The sequence below is a fragment of the Oryctolagus cuniculus genome, chromosome 14 (assembly GCF_964237555.1).
Source record: "Oryctolagus cuniculus chromosome 14, mOryCun1.1, whole genome shotgun sequence".
In the NCBI taxonomy this organism is placed as follows: Eukaryota; Metazoa; Chordata; class Mammalia; order Lagomorpha; family Leporidae; genus Oryctolagus; species Oryctolagus cuniculus.
Genome location: NC_091445.1, coordinates 1045798 through 1067561, shown reverse-complemented (window position 1 = coordinate 1067561; position 21764 = coordinate 1045798). Strand labels below are relative to the sequence as shown.

Genomic DNA, 21764 nt, shown 5'->3' with positions numbered 1-21764 from the left:
AACGGGAAGGGGAGGAGGGTGACGGGACACTGAACAGCAGCCCTTCCAGACATCCCCACACGGTGCTCTCAGCCCCGATGGCTCTCCCGGTGCCTTGTGACCACTGGGTCTGATGCTGGGGCCCGCCCCGGGCGGTCTGCAGCTGCCACACCCCACTGCTTGGGCGGGGGGGGGGGACCGCCAGCCCTCCCAGCTGTGAGAAGGCAACATGGGGCCCTGCAGAGTACGGGGCTGCCTCCACCCCTGCACACACCTCAGGAGAGGGACCAGAGCCGCACCCCTGCAGGACACCTGAGTAACCACACCGAGCCCAGAGGCCCCGGCTCCTGCACAGCCGCACCCACGGCTGTACCCACCCCTCGCGGCTAAGCACCTTCAGCCTGGCTGTGTCCTCCTTCTTCTTCTTGGCTTCCCACAGTTCTCTCTGATAGCCCTCTGCAAGGCCGTCATCCACCGCGCTCAGGACCGCGTTGGGGTTTCTTAGTGTCACAACGGTCTGCTCCGCGATGCCCTTCTCGATGGCCTCGTTGATGGCTATGACCGCGGCGTGCACTGCAGAGGACAGAGACGGCGATGGGCACCGGCAGGAAGCTGGCAGGTGCGCTGACGCCGCACGGGCTTTCCTCCTTGGCGCCCAGTAACCGTGCCAAGAACAGAGCCATCAGACCGTCACGGAGCACCTGACGACCGCTCCACCGCCCAGCTGTCTTTGGTCCAAACTCAGTGTCTGCTGCCTTTGCCTGGTTCATTTACTTGTCCTGAATGGCAGAAGTGAACCAGGTACTGAGTCACCGGGGGCCAGGGTGGCCGGGTCCCTGCCCCATGGCTGGGTGGCCTGGGCAGCTGTAAAGCACCACGAGACGCCAGCAACTCAGCTGCAACCCCAGGAGACTCTGCGCTTGGCCAGACAGCAGAGGAGCGCTCTGAGACACAGAGGTTCTGAGGCGCCCGAGTTCCCGCTGCACAGGAGACGGCCACAGCCAACTGCCAGGCCACGGTGAGACAGCCTGAAGGTGACGGCCACGCCCAGGGTGCTAAGGCCTCCTCTGAACATTCATGTCACCAGGACCAAGGAAGGAAGGGGGGCAGGGCAGACTCACAGGCGGCTTCGTCCACCGACAGCTCGCTGGCTAGGATGCCGCCGATCTTGCTGAACGCCGGCATCTGTATCCCGTATTTCTCCAGTTCTTTTCTCATGTTGCTGATCTCCTCCTCTACAAAACAAAGACCCCACAAGAGACAGTCAACGACGGCCAGGGCCAGAGACGGAGGCAGAGCGAGGTGTCCCCGTCTGGGAGCGTCTGCCCTGGAAGGCGGGGGCAGCCGGCACTTCTCCCTGCACAGACGACAGGGAGGGGACCAGGGTGAGGACAGACCAGGAGGGGAGGCGGGCCACCCTTGTCCACAGGGCGGAGGAAGGGCAATCAGCAACATCAGAGGTTTGGGAAAAAGGCACTGGCACTTTTTAGACAAGACGGCAGAGTCGTGAGGAACCGTACCTGTGAAGTCCACCTTGCCCAGCAGGTCCTGGATCTGGGGGGCTATTCCAAGTTTGAACAGATACAAACTGAAAGGCAAAATGCGAGCAATCAGAAATCACAGGTGAGACATCTCACGGCTCCTGAAGGCTTCGCTCTTCACAGCTGAGAAGGGCCTGCTAGGCATAGAGACAAGGACGCTGCGTCCCGGGGTGAGGCTGGGGCGGTGAGCAGTGCCACAGCACCAAGGCCGGCGCCTGCCTCACCTCTGGCAGAGCAGGCGCGACACACAGCGGACAGCAGGTGACACTGGCAATCGTCAGGTCCCTGGTATTCCCCAGAGGGTTCTCGTTTGACGAAGACACAGCTTGGATTGCCCGGGAGCTTTCAACCCTCCTCTAAGTATCACAATACGCCCGGGGTCCATGGCGAGACTGTGCTGGTGCAGTGACGATAAACTACGACACGCACACACCACCGTGTGGAAGATGCCCGGGGGACAGGTTCAGCCACACACCCCAGGTCCCAGCCGCGGCTGACCGGGGGCCTCGAGGGCTGGTGTCCCGGTCCCTCCAAAGCTACAGCTCTGTGCCTCCCGACTTAGTCACCAAGCCAGAGTCTCCGTTCCTCTCCAGCCCCAGGATTAATTCAGGCAACCAACTAAAATGCTCTGTGCTCTTATCAATTCTGATAGGTTTGTAATTCATGACCTTAAAAATACACATGGGAAATGGAGAACGAAGTGGACGGCTTGCAACATCTCAGTAGTTATCACAGCAGATGCCGAAGCAAGAGCCTCCGTGGGAATAAAAGAGAAAACGTCACTGCAACACAGTAAAGTGGACATCAAGCCTTCTGAATTGTGTAAAACAAACTCTTAAATCTTTTTTTTTTTTTTTGACAGGCAGAGTGGACAGTGAGAGAGAGAGAGACAGAGAGAAAGGTCTTCCTTTGCCATTGGTTCACCCTCCAATGGCCGCCGCGGCTGGTGCACTGCGCTGATCCAAAGCCAGGAGCCAGGTGCTTCTCCTGGTCTCCCATAGGGTGCAGGGCCCAAGCACTTGGGCCATCCTCCACTGCACTCCCGGGCCATAGCAGAGAGCTGGCCTGGAAGAGGGGCAACCGGGACAGAATCCGGCGCCCTGACTGGGACTAGAACCCAGTGTGCCGGCGCCACAGGTGGAGGATTAGCCTATTGAGCCGCGGTACCAGCCACAAACTCTTAAAACACATGACTAAGGGGCCAATGTTGCGATGTGGCAGGTTGGACCACAGCCTGTGCCAACATCTTATGTGGGCCATAGGCAGTTGGTGGCCCAGCTGCTTCGCTTCCGATCCAGCTCCCTGCTGGTGGCCTGGGAAAGCAGGGGAAGACAGCCCACGTGCTTGGGCCCCTGCCACCCACATGGGAGACCCAGAAGAAGGTTCTGGCTCCTGGCTTTGGCCTGCAGCCAGTTGGAGAGTAAAGCAGCGGATGGAGGATCTCTCTCTCCGTCTCCCCCCCTCATAACTCTACCTTTCAAATAAATAAATCTTTATTAAAAAAAAAAAAAACTAAGTGTAAGTAACCTGCACTAAAATTTACTTTCTTTGATCATAACTTCTGTAAAAAACAATTTCTTAGAAAACTAACACATGATCAAAATTAAAAACCAGGGATTCACAGTTTAAAAAATTACAAGGGGGCCAGTGTTGAGGTACAGTGGGCTGCGCCACCACTGGAGACGCTTGTTCCCTGTGTGAGAGTGCCGGATCGAGCCCCAGGCTTCCGATTCAGCCCCTGCTAATGCACCTGGGATGCAGGAGATGATGGCTGGTGCTTCAGCCCCGTCCCCCACATGGGAGACCTAGATAGGGCTCCTGGCTCCTGGGTCCAGTCTGGCCCAGCCCTGGCTGTTGCTGACATCTGGGGAGTGAACCAGCAGATGGAAGATCTCTCACTCTGCCTTTCAAATAAATAGTCTTTTCAAAAAATCATAGTTAAATACTAAATATCTTTCTATAAATATTTCTAATGTAAGAATGCTGTTTCTGGGTTATCTGTTCAATAAACTTCCACACCACACAGGACAATGAATTTCCTGTACTTTACTCCAGCAATTCCTGGGCATTTAAGTGGTCACTGATTTCTGACTACGGCAAACGGTGCTTCAGGAAGCTGACTTATCTGTCTTGAAATAGGCACACATTCCTCATTTGTTGCAACAGATCCCTAAAATCAAAACTGCCAGACTGAACAGGTGTGTCCACACAGAAGCTGCACTGGATCTTGTCAGAACACGCTCCCCACAAGAGGCTGCACGCACCCACTGTCGGTGGGAGGGGCTTACGAGAGGCCCCTCTGCGTGCCAGTCGGAGCGTCTGAGCCCTCCGCACCTGCTCTCCGGGAACCTGGGCTGTGGCACTGAGCAGGACTGCCTTGGAGGATCGCAACCCTACAGAGCAGGTGGCATCTTGCCCAGAAGGCACCATAAAGACCTCACGTCTTCCTGTGCTCAGGGGCCCTAGCAGGGGCGTGAGGCCAAGCCAGGCAGGCCGAGACCCACCAAAGTTCCACTCCTCGGCACCCACGGCTTCCACACGGCTGTGAGGACACCTGTGTGGTGTTGCGAAGGCTCCGCCTGGCAGGCCACCCCGGCACTGTCCTGCCAGCACGCTGACGTGAGATGGGACACAGCAGGTGTGTGCATCCGGGCGCTGAGCTGAGCCCAAGAGGCCCTGCCAGGCCGGGCCCACTCTGCCCGCAGAACAGGAGAATGAACGCCTGCTTCCTCAGCCCTGATAACCACGGCACAGCACCGACGCAGCTACCCCCAGAGTGACAGCCACAGTAAGTCATCCACTGCAGTTCCTGCTGTTGGCTGTGGGGGGAGCATCTTCCCTGCACACAGCTGCCATTATTTCTCCCAGGAATAGTAACGAATTCTTGAATTTTAAAGACGGGGTGGGGGGGGGATTACCTTTTTCTCCTTTTCCCCCTTCTCCTTTAAAACCAAAGGACAAACAACCATTTTTTTTCCACACACGGTAACTTTCAATCCTAAATTCCATCCTGATATTCAATCCTACACACAGGGGAGACACATTAGACTGTGACTGTTCTCCCACGTGAAGTAGCCATCACATCTTCACGTCCAAAGCTGGACAGACAGGATGCCTGCCTCGGCTCAAGTGCCAGGAACACAGACATCACACGGACGCCACAGCCTCGGAGGACTTCGTCGTGGTGGGCTGGCGCTGGACACGTCGTCACCAACAACCCTGCTCACACAGACGCTGGGCTGACACCTCCAAGACCCCGTCCACTCGCTGCTACGTCGGGAGGCTGCCCAGGTAGGAGAAACCTCCCCTCACCTGGAACGAAGAGCTTGCTCCCTTCTCCCAGCAGAAAATCCAACGGAGCTGACAGACGCGGTGAAGCGGCGAGAGGCCGCTGGCACGAGGCACGCCGTCATTCACAGGCCATCAGGACTGTACCACGTGGTTCCTCCCATGGAACCACATCCACGTTTCTCCCTCCCTTTCCACAAACTCAAGGACACACCTGAGCTAATTTACTCAGAAACCTGCTTTTAAAATTCCAAGAAAGGAATTTTGAGACTGTGACAGTAACACCTAAGCAAAGTAACATCCCTAAGTCTTCTAACCCATTTTGTATCTACATTACTTCACGTGCTCTTTTTAATGTGTATTGTCTGTGTGTAGATATATAAAACCTGCTCAAGTTGAATCTTTGACTACTACACGTATTTATGCAGCTTCCACACACACACGTGCGATGCCATGAAGAGGGCGGTTCTGCCGCCGCCATTCTGTGTCAGGTCTCCCACCGGCCCTACCCACCCACTGACTCACCGCTCATGGAAGACCTGTAACACAGCCATGCTTCTGCCTTCCGTGCAGGCCCTAAACAAATGTGTTAGCTTAGGCTGCCACCAAACACAGGCTTGCTGGCACCACGCACTAAGATGTTGACACATTAATTTCCACCTCTGGTAATGAATAATTAGGTGGCTGTTTCCAATGATCTCTTCTACTTCGCCTGTGCGTACCGTAATGTTAATGTAAATCCCACAGTGGGCAAACGCCATTGTTTACTAAACGTTACCACAAGGGGGTGCTGAGAAGCCAGCTTTCTGGGTGGCAAAGTGTTTCTTTACAAGAAAAAGATGAAGAGCCTTCACACTCATTTTAAAGGACATTCATTTTAAGCTGACTTGGGTCAGGGAGAATCCCATTTACTACAAAGTTAAAATCTTTAATAATATTTTGTAAATATTTGGTGTTGATTTTCTACATCTTTTGTTGCCGATGCTGAAGTCTGAACTCAGCCATGTGGGGGGTGCTGCCCGGCGGGTCACTCAAAAGGGTGAATGTCTGTGGGAAACTGTGTTGATCTGGGGACCCCAGGTCAGACAGAATCGGCAGCAGGAAGTGCTCCTTCCCAAGCATTAAGATCCAAAGGAAAAACAAACAAACAAACAAACAAAAATCCAGAGCCGCGGCTCACTAGGCTAATCCTCCGCCTAGCGGCACCGGCACACCGGGTTCTAGTCCCGGTCGGGGCGCCGGATTCTGTCCCGGTTGCCCCTCTTCCAGTCCAGCTCTCTGCTGTGGCCCGGGAGTGCAGTGGAGGATGGCCCAAGTGCTTGGGCCCTGCACCCTATGGGAGACCAGGAGAAGCACCTGGCTCCTGGCTTTGGATCAGCGCAGTGCGCCAGCCGTGGCAGCCATTGGAGGGTGAACCAACGGCAAAGGAAGACCTTTCTCTCTGTCTCTCTCTCTCTCACTGTCCACTCTGCCTGTCAAAAAAAAAAAAAAAAAATCCAAAGGAAGCCACCTAGCAGCTGGCGTGCACAGAAACTGAGCCCTGATCTTAGAGAGGGCAGGCGGTGCAACATACAACACGGTTCCACGGGGCAGGCGGTGCAACATACAACACGGTTCCACAGGGCTCCTGTGCACCCGGCCTACTAACCCGGTGCTGCCTCGCCGCCCACGCAGTGGAACCATCGCTGCCCGTCCAGGAAAGCACTGGTACACAGGCAGCGGACCAACAGGTACTGCACACCTGGGCGTGTGCTCAGTGCAATGCACAGAGGGGCTGGCCAGGGGGAGCGGGAGGCCCCATGGGCCCCTGTGTTCCTATTTACACATGTGATACTGGTTAAAGGCCAGGAAGCAAGCACATGTGTACAGGTGTGTGTGTGTGCAGGTGTGTGTATGCCCATGTGTGTGCATGCATGGAGGGGCACATGTGCATGCGTGTGTGCATGTGTGTGCATGTGTGCGTTGTGTGCCCCTGTGTGTGCACATGTGCGTGTGCACACATGCATGTGTGTGCGTGTGTTACACGTGTGTGCACGTGTGTGCATACATGTGTGGGCACATGTGTGCGCGCGCGCGTGTGTGTTACTGGGTGGGTGGAGCACAAGTCTCTGCTGCCCCACAGCCCGGCCCTGAACCCAGCTCTGTGGCCCGGGGCAGCCTCTTTGTGCTCCGGTTATAAAACTAAGAGCAGTGCCCACTGCACACGTGCGGCGCAAGGAGTGAGAGTCCACCTGCCGAGCACTGATCAGTGCCAGGCACCGAGTTAAAAGGGCCACAGGCTCAGCCCGTTTTTATCACCACTACTGTCCTTTGTCCAACAAACGCGTTGTCGCTCCCCCTCTTCGTGGAGGAACGACACAGGACCCTGCGCTGTTCTTTCGTCTGCTCGGCCCTCCCCGGGTTTGCTGCTGGTTCTTCCCAGGTTGGCTACTGTCCCCTCCACCTCCGTGGAAGGGCAGTTCCCCCTGGCCACATTCCCCACTTCCGCAGGGGAGCGGCACACCGCCGGCCGGCTCTCTCGGGGGCTGCACGGGGGCTGCACAGGTGTTCCCCTTAGATGTTCCTGGTGCATGCCGTCTCTCTCCTCCTTTATAGTCCTCCTCCGCCAATCCCAACTCGGCTGCCCACACGCCGAGTACGCTGCTCTCCAATCAGGAGCAAGTCCTACAGTTCATTGGTTGAACTGGAGGCAGCTGTGCGGAAGCTGTTTACTTCTCTCCCAGCGCCATATTGTGGGAGAGCAGATGCATAGAATAAGTCTTAATTCCAGTAACTCAGTCCAGTCCGGGCTGCTCCCCACACGCGTCCTGTGCACACACCCACCGACAGCCCCCAATAGGGGGCTCCCCACTGGTCCCTCTGCACCGAGAACTGCCCAGCACGCCCCTCGGGGCCTGCACGGCACTACTCGTGTCTACGGAGCCTAACCATTTGACCATTCTCCCTCCTCAGCCTCCCACGATGCTGCCAGCAGCACAGAAGTCCAGGGCTCCCTCCTCACTCCTCAAACCGCAAAGGAGTCCCAAGACGGCCCATCAGGGGCGATCAGAACCGCTAACCCTCCCCGAAGAGTGAGCAGTAAGAGCTCCAGAGACCTGCAGTTGGGATGTCGGGTGCCTGCACTGTGCGGAGACGTGGCACAGCCTCAGCAGAGGGTTCAGCAGCACACGAAGCTACTACACAGTGCAGGTGCAGGGAGGGGAGAGGAGAGGGAGTGAGCAAGGGGTGACGGGCAAGACTGGGGAGGCGCGGCAGCCGCCTCACCCTAACCTCAGACACCCCTCCTGGAGCCGGGGTCTGGGCCTGCAGCCTGTGTCCAGGCCGAGCAACGTCTGTGTCAGCACGACACGTCCCACCGCCCGCAGTCAGCTGGGGTATGCGTTCTACAGGAAGACACAGAAAGACACGCACTCCGGCCTGAAGGGTGGCTTCAAAGTCAGACCCCTGCTGTGGGCGGAGCTGGGGAGGGCCTGGCCACGGAGCAGCTGGCCAACCAGAGCTGGGACAGCCACAGCCGTTTCTAAAACCTTAGCCCCAAACGTGCACCATTTTGGCATCGACAGTGGGGACACAGGCGGACCTGGAGCAGGGCGGCCACCCTGACGCTGAGGGGGGATCCTGATGCCTGGTAGCTCTCTGGGCTGCTGGGTGAGAGTGCTGGGGACTGCGCGGTCAAGGACCCTGCACAGCAGGAGAAGCAGAGCCCAGCTCCCCAGTGTCGAACCAGGAAACCCCGCGTAAACACACGACTTCCCAAGATTCCTCGCGGGCGCTGGACTCCACGTCTCCAGCAGGAACGGTCAGGACTGGACTGGACCTCCTGCTCTGGCCACAGGAAGGGCACCCCAAGGACATCAGGAACAGTGTTATACAGACAGAGAGGGTCCCTGCTGACCCAACGGGCCAAGCTGGCTCACCAGCACCATGCTGGATCTGCCCAGGGCTGCAAGTTCAAGTCAGCAATCAAGGGGACAGACAGCCTGCAGGCAGGCAGCTGCCGCACAGACACGCAGCGGCACGGGCGTCCTGAATCGCTTTGATTTTTGCAAAGGGAGTGTTATTGAGACAGGGGTAGTTGGTCTGTCCTCCGACAGTTTATACAGTGCAGATGTGTGTCTGCTTTTGTTCTGTGTAGACTGCAGGAGGGATGGAGCCCAGGAATTCTGAGCAAGCCAACCATTCCAGAACGCAGCCAGGGTCTCCCGTGCGGCGAGGGCTGAGGACGGGGAGGGACGCAGCGGCCAGGCGGAGAACGTCCAGCACTGCTGGCCACACTCCATCAGGCACAGGGAGGCCCCGAGCCGGAGGCTGAGGGGCAAACCAGGCACGAGGCCAGAAGAGCGCTGGGTAGTCGGCCCCTCGTCTCCGGGAGACACCTCCCGAGGGCCCCGGGTTGCAAGGAGGCGTGGACCTGGCACGCACAGCCTTGAGTAATGTGGCCAGGGCAGGCCGGCAGTCCCCGCGAGAGGACAGCTGTGGCGCGAGGCAGACACCTGCTCGTGGGGCGGGGCTGGGGACAGCGGCCGAGTGTGCCAGCGCAGGGTGTCCTGAGTGAAAGCCACCTGAGCGCCACCCAGCTGCAGATGTAAGAACGTGCAGCCCAGTGTGCGGAAGCCGGGCTGACGCCGGAGGGACAAGAACCCTGCCAGAGCCACCTCCGGCTGGGGGCGGGCAGGCGGGACCGGGCCGGGCCGGGCTGGGAGCCGCAGATCGCAAGCACAGTGACTGAGCCCACATGGGGTGAAGTGGACGCCCGGGGCCACCGCCTAAGGCAGGGCTGTGTGCCGGCGGGAGTCCCGCAGCCGGCCTGGGTGTCCGCCAACGCAGGCCTAGAAGGCACGGTGCCGACACCGCACACCGCGTGCAGCGGCCCTGCCAGGCGAGAGGCGCTGCCTTCAGGTCCCGGGGCTGCTGAAGCCACTGTCGCCATCAAGGCCGGCACTCCGGTGAGCGCCTCAGCCTGTGGGCGGACACTCGTGACCGCCCCAGAGCAGGGACACCCATGACGGCCTCAGAGCAGGGACACCCGTGACCGCCTCAGAGCGGGGACACACGTGACCACCCCAGAGCAGGGACACCCGTGACGGCCTCAGAGCGGGGACACTCGTGACGGCCTCAGAGCAGGGACACCCGTGACTGCCTCAGCACACACCCGCGGAGGGGAGCACGCGCCCCCTGCGGGACCCACTTCTTCACAACACCGTGGACTCGGATGCAGACGCGGACGTGGACGCAGACCCCGCGAGCACGCAGGCTGCAGCCCAGGCACGCACAACCCCAGCACGGACACCACGTTTCTGTGGAAAACGTGCCTCCAGCGATTGCTGTGCGCTGCCGCAGGCCGCACGGGGTCCGTCCCCAGTGCTCCGGGACGGCGGGGCATCACCCCTGGTGGCCGCCACCGCCCCGCGCGAGGCCCTCTCAGGGCGCGGCAGCCGCACGGCTCTGCGGAACGGAGCCCCGCAGCCTCCCGGTGCATGGCCGCCGCGGCAATGGCCGCTCCGGACCCAGAGGAAGGCAGGCGTCCTCCCGAAGCAGCCCCAGCGCCACTTCCAGAACCATCTTCCTGCCGCTACACTCACCGTTCCTGCATCGGTGACGCAACAGGTAATCGGTGAGCCCGGAGAGCATGGGCATTTCCCACAATCAACTTAAAACTGCTTTCCGACAGCGAGCATGAAGCGCCCTCTGCGTTTCCTCGGAATTCTACGGAACCAGAGGTCAAGAGAAACCGCCCTTCAACCGGATCTTCTACCTGATAAGAAGTAAACCTGACGATAACTCTGACAGGACGAAGGCAGACAGCGGCCCTAACGCCTGTGAACCTGCTCCCTTGACGCACGCCGCCGGGGCTTCCGCGCCAACAGCACGGTGCCAGGTGACACGGCCCTCCAGCACGGTGCCAGGTGACACGGCCCTCGCCGGTGCCAGGTGACACGGCCCTCCAGCACGGTGCCAGGTGACACGGCCCTCCAGCACGGTGCCAGGTAACACAGCCCTCCAGCACGGTGCCAGGTGACACGGCCCTCGCCGGCGCCCGGCCGTCGCAGCACGAACTCCCTCCTCACTGCACTAAAACACCCTTCATTCGTCCTCTGCTCCTGTTTTGCATTAGAATTTTTGAGAAATCAAAAGACTATTTGTCAGGTGTAAGGACTGCTTTGACCGCACAGTTATCTTAATTTTGCAACAGCAAGTTCAAAACCACTGAATGGAAGGGAAATCTTTGACGTGGCCTCAGAGCTGACATGGCGGCTTCCGCACATCCACGCCCCAGAGACCGGCGCATCCGCCCACCTCAGCGCGTGGATGCAGTAGATCATCCTCGGGATGTTCTTCCGGTCGTAGACATCTGTTGTCTCTGGATAAAATATCTGGAAGACAAGGACACAAGCATGTCGTAGGATTTGCTGTGCAACTCCACCCAGCCCAGCCTGCTGTGTCCTCGCCACCCTGCGAGTGTGGAAATGCAGAGAGACTCTGTCGCCCCCTTGTGGATGCAGACGAGTGGCAGCTGGGAACGGATGGGATGCACAGTGGCGCTCCCTGGAGTGAGGTGTCAAGTCACCGCCGCCACTGTCCAGAGGCCCCGCAGGTCTCTTTTTTCCAGCCCTTTCACACATGGCCATGCAGTCCTGTGAACAAGGGTGCAGGCAGTGCACACACACACACACACACACACACAGGCTCCGCTTTTTCTGCAGAAAGAAATACATCCTTACTGAATAAAATCTGAAACCTACACAAGCGTGCAGGCAAGTCACGTGTAACCCTGTTTCCCTGTACCACTAATCAGCACGTAGCTATTTTTTTCTGCATACCTCTGACCTTTCTGCGGATGAAGCGCTGACCAGAGCTTGACTGTGCTCAAGCCCTCTGTGACCCTGAAAGGGCGTGATGGCCAGCGGGCATCTAGGATTCTCTCACAGTCTGAGCCTAGACTGAGCGGCTCCCACGGTTGAGCCCTGCCGTTGCCCGACTTCCCGGCGTCCTGACCACTGCGGTCAATGTCCCTGTATTCTTCAGCACCCGCTCCTTCTCCTGGGGAATGGTCTAATGTGGGCTAGCCAGACGGAAGGTCTGACCCTCCAGGTGCTAAACGCACGTCCGCACTGTTCTTCCTAAGCATGAAACAAGATTTCAGGGCAAGGTGCCAAACTCCCAGGCTGCTGCGCGCAAAGATGAGTCGTTAGGCTCGAAGCTTCCAACAGGAGCTGAAGCGTACTGGCATGAGCTGCCTTCAGCAACTACTTCGTAAAACCTGACGTCAACACCAGCGTGAAACCATGTGCCGTTTGGAAGCACGTGATGCTCGAGGGCCACTTCCCACTGGACTTGGAAGGGCAGACAGGGAGGAAGTGAGGCCCCTGTGCCGGCCAGTGGCCGTGGCAGAGCTCCGGGACAAGCGCCTGCAGCCAGGCGGTCTCAGGGCTGCCCGGTCTCCCTGCAGCAGTGTGGGGACGAGCGACACCCGGCTCGGAGAGGTCCACCAGCCTTGGTGTTCTCCCACGAGGGGCGTGGCAGCTAAGACCGTGCTGGCGACACCTGTGTCTCATCAGAGGGCCAGTGAGTTCCGGCTCTGCTCCTGACCCCACAGCTTCCTGCTGATGCCCCCCTGGGAAGAGCAGGTGATGGCTCAAGTTCCTGGGTCCCTGCCACCCCCAGGGGAGACCTGGATTGGGTTCCTGGCTCCCTACTCCAGCCCTGGGCATTGTACACACCTAGGGAGTGAACCGGCAGGTGGGAGCTCTGTCACTTCCTGTCTCCCTGCCTTTCAAATAAAGAAAATAAACAGGTAAATCTAAGACCTAAAAGGATCTCCTATGTAAGCAAAAAACAACTGAACTCACACGGGCTGTACGGTTGGCCACCCCCTCACTTCCTGTCCACGAGAACGGTCCCTGTGTCTCTGCTCATGGAGAAGCCCTGGGATGCGTCTTCCTATAGCAGAGTGACACCGATTCACCCAGCACTGCGCGGGGTCGCCCGGAGCCTAGAGCAGGCTCTGACGCTGATGGGAGCCATTCACCCAGGACTCGGCACGGTGTCGCCAGCACCCAGCACTGAGCACAGAGCAGGCTCTGATGCTGATGGGAGCCATTCACCCAGCACTGCACAGTGTCACCAGCACCCAGCACTGAGCACCCAGCACTGAGCACAGAGCAGGCTCTGACGCTGATGGGAGCCATTCACCCAGGACTCTGCACAGTGTCACCAGCACCCAGCACTAGCACAGAGCAGGCTCTGATGTTGATGGGAGCCATTCACCCAGCACTGCACAGTGTCACCAGCACCCAGCACTGAGCACCCAGCACTGAGCACAGAGCAGGCTCTGATGCTGATGGGAGCCATTCACCCAGCACTGCACAGTGTCACCAGCACCCAGCACTGAGCACCCAGCACTGAGCACAGAGCAGGCTCTGACACTGACGGGAGCCATTCACCCAGGACTCTGCACAGTGTCACCAGCACCCAGCACTGAGCACAGAGCAGGCTCTGACGCTGATGGGAGCCATTCACCCAGGACTCTGCAGTCACCAGCACCCAGCACTGAGCACCCAGCACTGAGCACAAAGCAGGCTCTGCACTGATGAGGGTGATTCACCCAGGACTCAGCACGGTGTCGCCAGCACCCAGCACTGAGCACTGAGCATGGAGGAGGCTCTGACATTGACAAGGCTTAAGCGGCAGTCAAGTCCCTCGCCGGCATCTAGGGGTCCACTGGGCCCAGTCCTGCTGGGTGCTGAGGATGTCCCGAGGCCACCACGTAAAACGGAATCTGCACCCATGCACCACCAGCTGGGCCCTGAGCACAGACCTCAGTATACCAAACCTAATGAAATCACCCCAACCTGCTGTTGCCCGTTGCAGAAACTTTGTGAATTTCCCCCCGCCTGCCCCCGGTGGCCATGGGCAGTCACTGACGGATGTGGTTTCATGACCGGGGCTCGAGGGGGATAGTGCCTCATGTTCCGGGCACTCGTGTCAAGGGAAATGATAGGACAGAATCAACACGGAGAAACGTGAGACGGAGCCGGAGCAGGCGCGGCCGTGCTGGAAGCAGGCGCGGCCGTGCTGTGCGGCTGCGTTCACAGCAAGTCTGGCTGCACAGAGGCACGGGGCCTGAGCAGCCAGCAGCGGGCCCTGGGCTTGGCGCTGCGGGGCTCCACCAGGGAGGAGGGCAGAGCCACTGCACGCGTGACTGCTGAGCCTTCTCCAGGACATTTCGGGAGACTGCTTGAACGCAGCCATTTCAAAAGGTTTAGCAGCAAAAACACCCTTTTCTTTTAATCCCACTTTCCACGAACTCTGAATGCCCCCAGCACAGCGGTCTCTGAGTAACACTGAGGAGCCGGCAGCTGGTGCACGCAGAAGCCCACCCAGCGGGAGGACGCCCACCGCAAGAGGGCACCGCTCACGGTTCCACCCACGAACGGCTCCCAAGGTAACAGCACTGGACAGGGACAGAGGACAAAGCCTGGCCCTGGGGGTCAGCCCCGGGCTGTCTGGCCTTGGGGTCTGCCCCTCTCCGGTGGTGGCTGTGCACGTAGATTCGGGGGACCGATTGCAGGAGCCACATGTGAGTGCAGGTGAAGGCAGTGGGGTGCATGAGGCCTGCGGGCTCCCACATTCAGCACCATCGCCGACATGCCACCCGTGGGAGAAGCGGGGGGGGGGGAGGGACACAGATGGACACCTTCAGCCGCTCCCTCTGATTCTGTAATCATCTCAGGGTGGCAAGCCTCAGAAAAACCTCTCCAGCTGTTTAATTAAATGTGTTTGTTTAATCTTATTTATTGAAAGGCACAGCAATAGAGAGGGGTGAGCCAGACAGAGACAGTGAGATCTTCCATCTGCTGGTTCACTGCCCAGATGCCCACAGCAGCTGGAGCTGGGCCCAGGCCAAGGCAGTGTGATCTCGCACCTGAGTCATCACCTGGAGCCTCCCAGGTGCATTAGCGGGAAGTCGGATCATAAGTGGAGAGGCTGAGATATAAAATCCGATCCAGGACCTGGCTTTGGTATGTGGGTGCTCCGGTGGCAGCTTAACCCACAGCTGCCACAAGGCCTGTCCTATAACTTTCCCCAACGGCATCTCCGCGTGCCCCCACTGTCCCTCTCACTGCTGAGGGCGGCTGCTTTTGGTGTTTATCTAGCACCGGGCATCCACCGAAGACTGCGCTGGGGAGACCTGCGTTAGCACAGACAGTCATCCCGCCTAGCCGTTCACATAGTGGTGCTGAGATGCACCACAAGGACTTGGGAAAGTCACTGTAACACTGCAGGGAGGCACGGAGACGCGGCGTCAGGGCCGTCCAAGGAGCAGCACGAGGGGAGTGAGTTACTGTAAACAGGGGCTCGGCCAGCACACACCTGTCCTGGCCTCGCCCAACCCAGCGCACCGGCCCCGCGTCCTTGGCCTGCACGCCCATGGCGGAGTCCTTCCATCCAGTGGGTGGCTCCTGTCTTTCCCACCCTGCGCTGATGGATACCACCTGCCAATCCCCGTCCATAATGAGGGGCCAGGTGCCACCTGTGCACCTCCCAGCGGGGGCTCACCTTGGGCAGACCGATGGACTCCATTGCTCGCAGCCACTGCACGGTGTTATCGGTGTGTCGGAAGTGCAGGCCGGACTTCTAACGAGAGCACAGGTCGGGGGAACGGGAGAGAGAGAACACGCAGAAGGTCAGTCAGCAGCAGCAGGCTTCCCACAGCAGGTGCTCTGCAGTCCCACGTCTCATTAGTGACGCACACAAAACAGACAAAGTCAGACCCGACGGACAGCACGCGGTGGGCTCCACTGTGCACACCGGCCTGGGACCCCAGACACCGCACAGTGTTACTGTCTGCCCAGGGAAGCTTGATGAGACACGTGTGCATCAGCAAAGCGTGTACACATGTGTGTGCACACATGTCATATGCAGAAACATACAATACACAAAACACATGCCATACCCATACCACATACCCGCCACATGCCCAAAACATACACAGTGCACACACACGCCACACACAAAACACCCTTCACATGTCACACAGATATCCCACACACGTATCTGCCACACACATAACATGTGTCACACACAGAAACATTCCACACATGTCACACACACCACACTTGCCACACACACAACATACACTACATATAACATACAATACACACAAAACCACAATACACACACCTACCACACACAACATACATACCACACACAACATATAACCCATGTGCCACACAGTAATTATACACATACCTGCCACGTGCACACAACACAGCTGCCACACACACCATACCTGTACCACACACTTCATACACACAGAAATACACCACACACAAATATATAACACATATACTTCACACATCATTCACATAGAAACATATCACACACATACCTCCCACATGCACACTACACATGGCACATCATGCACACCCACCACATGCACACCACACACATCACACACACACACACACACACACCCCACCCATGCACACTGCTGAGAAGCCCAGCAACTTCAGGAAAGACAGTTTTACCATACTAAAGTTTTTTTCTAATCATGGATTAATTTTCCTGTAGAAAACGTGGATACCGCAGGACAATACGAAGATGGGAACCAATGCAGTCTGCAACCCGGAGCACGCGTAGCCCCCGCTGCTCGCACTAGCCACACGGTCATGCTGCCAAGAGGCTGGCCAGCAGCCCATCTCTCCTACCTGTCTTCCTGACGCCCTGGTGACACCTGTGCTCCTCCTGCACAGCCCACCACGCTGTCACAGGCAGTGGACCACAGGAACTTTAAAACCACAGTGTATTTCTCATTAACTGAACGTACAGCATGAGGTCACACACTTTACATTGTAAATAAACAGGAAGAAGTGCTCACGGCAAGTTCTACCCTTTGACTGACACCCAGCAGGAGAGGGTGGTGCTCAGGGAGCCTCCTCCAACTGACACCCAAGGGCAGACAGCCACACTCAGCAGCTCCTCCGACTGACACCCAAGGACAGACAGCCACACTCAGCGGTCTCCTGTGACTGACACTCAGCGAGACAGCCACACTCAGCGGTCTCCTCCAACTGACATCCAAGGACAGACAGCCACATTCAGCAGTCTCCTCTGACTGACACTCAGCGAGACAGCCACACTCAGGGGTCTCCTCTGACTGACACCCAGCAGGAGAGGGTGGTGCTCAGGGAGCCTCCTCCAACTGACACCCAAGGGCACAGAGCCACACTCAGCAGCTCCTCCAACTGACACCCAAGGGCACACAGCCACACTCAGCAGTCTCCTCCGACTGACACTCAGCGAGACAGCCACACTCAGCGATCTCTGACTGACACCCAAGGGCAGACAGCCACACTCAGTGATCTCTGACTGACACCCAAGGGCAGACAGCCACACTCAGCGGTCTCCTCCAACTGACACCCAAGGGCACACAGCCACACTCAGCAGTCTCCTCCGACTGACACCCAAGGACAGACAGCTACACTCAGCAGTCTCCTCAGACTGACACCCAAGGACAGACAGCTATACTCAGCGGTCTCCTCCAACTGACATCCAAGGGCAGACAGCCACACTCAGCGGTCTCCTCCAACTGACACCCAAGGGCACACAGCTACACTCAGCAGTCTCCTCCGACTGACACCCAAGGACAGACAGCTACACTCAGCAGTCTCCTCCGACTGACACCCAAGGACAGCCAGCCGCACTCAGGGTTCTCCTCCGACTGACACCCAAGGACAGACAGCCACACTCAGCGATCTCTGACTGACACCCAAGGGCAGACAGCCACACTCAGTGATCTCTGACTGACACCCAAGGGCAGACAGCCACACTCAGCGGTCTCCTCCAACTGACACCCAAGGGCACACAGCCACACTCAGCAGTCTCCTCCGACTGACACCCAAGGACAGACAGCTACACTCAGCAGTCTCCTCAGACTGACACCCAAGGACAGACAGCTATACTCAGCGGTCTCCTCCAACTGACATCCAAGGGCAGACAGCCACACTCAGCGGTCTCCTCCAACTGACACCCAAGGGCACACAGCTACACTCAGCAGTCTCCTCCGACTGACACCCAAGGACAGACAGCTACACTCAGCAGTCTCCTCCGACTGACACCCAAGGACAGCCAGCCGCACTCAGGGTTCTCCTCCGACTGACACCCAGCGAGACAATCACACTCAGGGGCTCTCCCCTGACACTTACTGGGAGAGGGTCACGTGGAGAGGGCCTCCTCCTACTGACATCCTGGGGGACAGAGTGACTCTTGGGGGTCTCCTTAGACCCACCCAGCAGGAAGGGGTCGTGCCCAGGGTGTCTCCGCCAGCTGACACCCGGGGAGGAGGCCACCCCTCAGGGGGTCTCTTCTGATGCCCAGGGAGACAGTCATGCTTGGATGACCCCGGCTCTGTCCACTCCCTGACCTTCTGCAACCTCAGAGCCCCCATCAGCAGCACCCATTTTCATGGTTAGGAGCAGACTAACACCAGGTGGGGGTCTCTGCCTTTCTATCAGTGGTCTCTGTGTACCAGTGGACTGGTGTGCCCAGCCCTGGACAAACCGTCGCACCTGCAAAGCCCCTGCCAGGCGAATATCACTGCTGGTCGCTAACGACGCGGAAAGCTGGGGTTCTGGACCAGGTCTGCCTGGGTTGAACGGCCTCCCTGTGCCCACGCTCGCCCAGCAGGAACCTGGGACGCAGGGTCAAGTGCGCAATCTCCCATAAGTGGGGATGGGGGAAGGGTGGTGAAGGGGAGGAGAGCAGCCGGGGCGCTCACGGCCAGGCACAACAGTCCCTGGTGCAAGCAGCCTCTCCAGCAAGGGGGACCACAGGGACCAGAACCGAACCTGCATTCAGTCGAGTCCGAGGCAAGACAGCGACAAGGCCCCGGGCACCACAGCTCAGCAGGGACAAACCAGGTCCGTCCTCCCACCTCATGGATCACAGTGCCCTGGCCCGCAGCGGCGTCTGCTGCCCGCTCCCACAGAACCGGGCTGGCTGCCCTCGCCGGGGGCCCAGCACAGCCCCTGCCCTTCCTCCCGGGCTCCCTGGGGGTGCTCAGATAACCCTAACACTGCTGGACCACACACAGGCTTCGGAGCTGCGGGACGGAAGTGGGACCACATGGGGGATGCAGCCCGTGTGAGCCAGGACAGCGGGCGGGCACAGGGCTGCTCCGGCGAGGTTCTCAGCTCCAAGGTCAGCAAAAGGCCCAGCACTTCACGTGAGAGGATGTGAAGGCCGACATCCCGCTGCTGACTCTGCCAGCCCTGACCACGGGCTCATGAGAGGCCACTGAGATGGGAGACGAGGCGGCGCACGAGCTTCCTGTGGGTGCTGACTGCCTACACCAGAGCCAGAGCACGTCAGAGCGACGAGGCAGCTCAGAAGCTGGGAGCCGTCCCAGTCCTACAGACGGGTAAACTGAGGCATGCGTGACGAGGACGCCCAGGCTGCAGGCCCCCGGCAGGAGCCCAGAGTCCAGGCTGAAGGCTCCGCCCATCCCGCTGCTGACAGTGCCCCCCCCTCACTGAGCACTCCCAGTGCCGAGTGCCTTCTGTGGACAATCACGTTTGCCCCCCACAGCCGCTCTGCCACAGGAAGTGCTGTGGTCACCCCTGCTGCACGGGCGGCAGTGTCAGTGCGGGAGCTGGACTCTCGGGCACGTGGGTCCTGAGCCTCCCGCTGCTGACCCCGGCCCGGCCCAGCCCTGAGCAGGGCTAGCCCACGTATTCCGCCAGCAGGGGTCACAGGCCACCGTCATCAAGGCCCCCTCCCGGATACTCCATTTTATCTTGGAGCCTTCAGGCTGAGTCTTCTCCATGCAATGGCCTCCCTCTTCCTCTCTCTCCTGTCTGTCCCAGTCTGAATGTGTCCCCAGATCTACCTGCTGGAAACTTGACCTCGTACCCACGTGGTGACACCGGGAGGTGGGGCCCCATGATGGCAGAAGTGGCGCTGTAAGAGGAGGAAAGACAGCGGGCTGGCGTCTCACTCCCTCTCGCCACGTGACACCCTCTGCATGCTATGATACAGCCAGGGAACCAGCGCTAAAGAAACCCCTGTTGCTCATAAACCTCTGCGGTGCCTGGACAGCAGCAGATGGACTGGGACACTCACCAGAGGCCCCCTCCTTTCAGCACCAAGGCTCGGGCTTCCTCCCTGCCCACCAGCTGCCTTCTCACGGCCTCCATCTCCAATGCCATTCCAGAATCCATTGTTTTCCCCCTGCAAGCTATGCATTCCCGTCTCTGCACTTCCTGTCTCTGCACTTCCTGTCTCTGCACTTCCTTCTAGTTTATGCACTTTGTATCTGTGCACTTCCTGTCTAAGCATGTCCCATTCATGCACTTCCTGTCTGCACACTTCTTTTCATCTACACACTTCCTGTCTGAATACTTCCTGTGTGTACACTTCCTTCTGTTAGGTAGGAAGTCAGAAATTAGCCTGCGTGTGTGAGAAGGGCCTAAGGGAATTGACATCCACACAGTCCAGCATCCGCTTTCCAACGTCACCCCATAACCTCCCAGGTCCCGCCCAGACCCTTCTCCCTGCCCTGATAGACAGCCTTCCTCTAAGGCGGGCACCCTAGAGAGAAGCCAGCCAGGCTTCCTCTGACACCCAACAGGTCCTTGATCTGGAGGAGAGGGGAAGAGAAAAGGCGGGAAGGCAAGACCCGTCCCCTTAAAAACCCAGCCTGAATGTGAACTGGGCACTGTCTCAGGTTCTGTCTGGAGAGGTGCCCATCGGTTCCTGCGGATGTCCCCACACTAATAAACTTTGCCACTTTGCTTTCCACTGCTCTCTGTCTCACGCCTGAATTCTTCCCTGCACGAAGACAAGGGCCCTCAGCTTCTTCTCTGGTGACATTTCTAGTTTACGCACTTCCTGTCTCTGCACTTCCTGTCTCTACACTTCCTGTCTGCACACTTCCTGTCTGCACACTTCCTGTCTACACACTTCCTGTCTACACTTCCTTCTAGTTCATGTACTTCCTATCCATGCACTTCCTGCCTAGGCACTGCCACAAGGACTGAACTACCCCCTCCTCGGATTCTGTCCCCTCCCTCGCACTTGCTCTGTGCAGTGACCGATCTTCCACGCTGCGCCGGGAGCCTCTGTGCACACACACGTGCACACACACGTGGCCTCCTGTGCATGCCGCAAGAAATCACAGGTCACCACATGGTCTCACCCCCGTGTGCCCACGGCACCTACCAGCACCATCCCTCCCCACGGCCTCCCGGCCCTCGGTCTCCCCTAAAATCTCCCAGAGTTCCCTCTGCTCTTCCCGCCCCCAGCCCCATAGCAAACCCCTCCCCCGACAGCCCGCCTGCCTGCTGCGATCGTCGGTCAGTAAGGCTGGCTTTGCTCTCTTCTTTCACACCGACTGCCACTCACAAGCGGGTAATACCGCTGGTCTGTGTCTCCAGCTGGAAGCGCCTGACACCAGCGCCCGGCACAGGTGAGACCCTGACGGGTGCAGTGTGGACGAGAGATCTGCCCTGCGCGTGCTTCTATCGTGGCACAACCTCCTCTCCCGCCCAGCGACCTCACTGCAAGTTACTGCTTCAGTGTTCATCGGCCTCTGAGCCGAGGGTTCTCACGCCTTGGTTTACGACTGGCGTTATCTGTAGGTGATTTATCGGCATACGGATTCCTGGGACCCAGCTGGTTCAGCCACCTGGGACATCCGTCAGGCTGAGCTCGTGGGCAGGGAGAAGGTCAAATCCCAGGCACTGTGAGCTCCAAACAAAGCATGGGCACGGGGCCCGTGGCTGACCCGAAGCCACTCGCGCCACTGCCTCCCCGGCAGCCGCTCCCCAGCACCCACCGCGCAGCAGACCCTGCACCGTTCACTGGGGACAGTGGAGAGCGGCCACAAGGCTCCTGCCTCTGTGACAAGACCGTCTTTGCAGTCACCATGGCATGTGCCAGAGAGGAGTGTCAGTG

At 58.6% G+C, this 21764-nt stretch overlaps 1 protein-coding gene across 3 annotated transcripts in view; it reads right to left on the bottom strand.

The window, feature by feature from the left end:
* IQGAP2 (IQ motif containing GTPase activating protein 2) overlaps positions 1 to 21764 on the bottom strand; it is a 196178-nt gene that overhangs the window by 103835 nt on the left and 70579 nt on the right. For 2 of the 3 annotated variants that reach the window (XM_070056267.1, NM_001082161.1), the window contains 5 exon segments: positions 15369 to 15446; positions 11106 to 11182; positions 1500 to 1567; positions 1101 to 1214; positions 374 to 552 (listed from right to left, as the gene is read on the bottom strand). In XM_070056267.1, coding sequence (XP_069912368.1) covers positions 374 to 552; positions 1101 to 1214; positions 1500 to 1567; positions 11106 to 11182; positions 15369 to 15446 — 516 coding nt within the window. 3 annotated transcript variants of the gene reach the window in all.